The 1,862-nt window shown below is 53.2% G+C and overlaps 1 protein-coding gene across 1 annotated transcript; it reads right to left on the bottom strand.

Moving 5' to 3' along the window:
- Positions 1-1,498: 1,498 nt before the first annotated feature.
- Positions 1,499-1,846, bottom strand: GNI_037100 (hypothetical protein; the record flags this gene model as incomplete). Its single annotated transcript, XM_011131018.1, has 1 exon — positions 1,499-1,846. One exon carries the CDS (start codon positions 1,844-1,846, stop codon positions 1,499-1,501), a length of 348 nt encoding a protein of 115 aa, XP_011129320.1.
- Between the last annotated feature and the right edge of the window lie 16 nt (positions 1,847-1,862).

The raw sequence follows: 1,862 nt of genomic DNA, 5'->3' as shown, positions 1-1,862 counted from the left end.
AGGGCTTCAAATTCGGGCTGCTTGGCCAACCATGTGACAAGGTGCGCATACCGCGGCTTACCGCTGCGCAAGTTGATAATTCCGTCGTGGATTTCCGACAGTTTGTAACTCTCCTTAGCCGCCCCTGCTCGCAACAATAGAACCAAACCATTTTGGGAGCCTCGAAGCGTCACAGAAGCCGCATCCGTATCCACAATCACTGAACTAAGCAATCCACCACACAGCACACGACCCACGTTCCCGGTACTGCTCTCCACTCCTCTCGTCATCACTTCAAAAAAAATCCGAACTTTGCCCCTGAGCAGAAGCTGGCTGGATGACAAAACATCGTGGCGCCTTCATGGGACAGCACCACCCACACCTTGCGCCTTAACCCACTAGGGGGGACCCGAAGATTGAAGAAAACGCGCAGCTCAAACACACGTTCGTTCCAGTCCCAGCGCGAAACTCTGTCCAGTCCCAGTGCGAAACTATTCCGAGAGTACCTGCCCTCTAAGTGCCACCCGAGAGTGTTGTATCCACTTCCGGGTTCGTATGCCGTTCTCTGCACTTGGGAATCTCCTGACTAGAGCAAATAGTAGGATGGGAGGTGAAAAAAGTTCGTTCACCAAAAAAGATTTTATGGCAGTTTCTGCCCCTCCAATGACACGCACGTGTCGGTTGAAGATGAAGATTTCGTGACACGGAAGGTTAAGCTGACGAGACGGCAACGAAGAAGACAATCGAGGCTACGTGACAGGCAGCGAAGCGGAGATGACAGCTTGGGGTTGTGGTCATGTGAATCGAGTGGGGGCAGTTGGCCGGTCTATGTAGACAGATGTACGTCGGTAGACGACTGGCACACAGTTGATGAGAGCGCGGGTTGATGGCACCTGGGAGGCCCACGGTCCTTTCGGAGAGCGTATTGCGGCGTCTGGCGGGTCGAAAATTGGTAAAGAGGAAAGTGCCGGCAGTATAGGGGATCACGGCTGGGAAGGGTGTTCGTTGATGGCACTCCCATAATGCAAGGTTACTGAGAGAACGAAGCGGTGGCCGAGGACTGCCCACGGCCGACGCAAGTGCGTGCGGACGCCACCTGGGTGAGCAATGGTAGGCAGCTGGACTAGCAGGGGACTTGGCCACTTAGTTACACTTCCTCAATACCCACTTCTTCGTTTCGGCTTCTTAGCCTTCTGAACCGGCGTTCGCCCGCTTGGCCGTAACCACCCTTTGAGCACCCTCCATGAGTATGCCATTACCAAGATCAATCAAAACGTCGGGTGACGGGCGTTGGTAGATTGGGGCATCGTCAGGGTCCTCGCTGTTGTTAGTTTTTTCCCTGATTTTAGACACTAAAATTCCTCCACTCAGAACCTTTTTTTCCTCACTTACCCAAACCCAAACCCAAACCTTACTAAACCTAAACCCAAACATAGATAGTATTCGAACCTGGGATCCATTGCCCAGTTCTGCGGTGTCTTACCACTGGATCACCGGTGCTACTCGATGACGATAATGTCTAGTGGCGTTGTGCGAGAGCGGGCCTGATGGCGTTTTCCAGACTCGCCAATTGCTTGTGGTCCTGCTTCCTGATCTTGGCCCACTCACGGACGGGTATAACACCGTAGAACAGGTCCCGGAAGTTGCCAACCAGTGTGTAAAGCATTTCGAGGTCGTACTCGTACTCTTCGGGTCGTTCTTCGCGTTTGTGGCGGGGTAATTTCTCTTGCTGCCGTATGTGGAGTGCCAGCATCTTCAGGGATTCTTCTGACGCCCTTAGGTTGGCCAAATATGTTTCGCACCACATACGACGGAGGCCGCCGTCCGTATCAGTCCCATCGGTGGCCTTCATCTCGTTCCAGAGCATCCAATTAAACGCACAT

This window comes from Gregarina niphandrodes (genome assembly GCF_000223845.1).
Source record: "Gregarina niphandrodes unplaced genomic scaffold scaffold00005, whole genome shotgun sequence".
Taxonomy (NCBI): Eukaryota; Apicomplexa; class Conoidasida; order Eugregarinorida; family Gregarinidae; genus Gregarina; species Gregarina niphandrodes.
The sequence above is the reverse complement of the archived record's forward strand: the minus strand, read 5'-3'. Positions and strand labels throughout refer to the sequence as shown.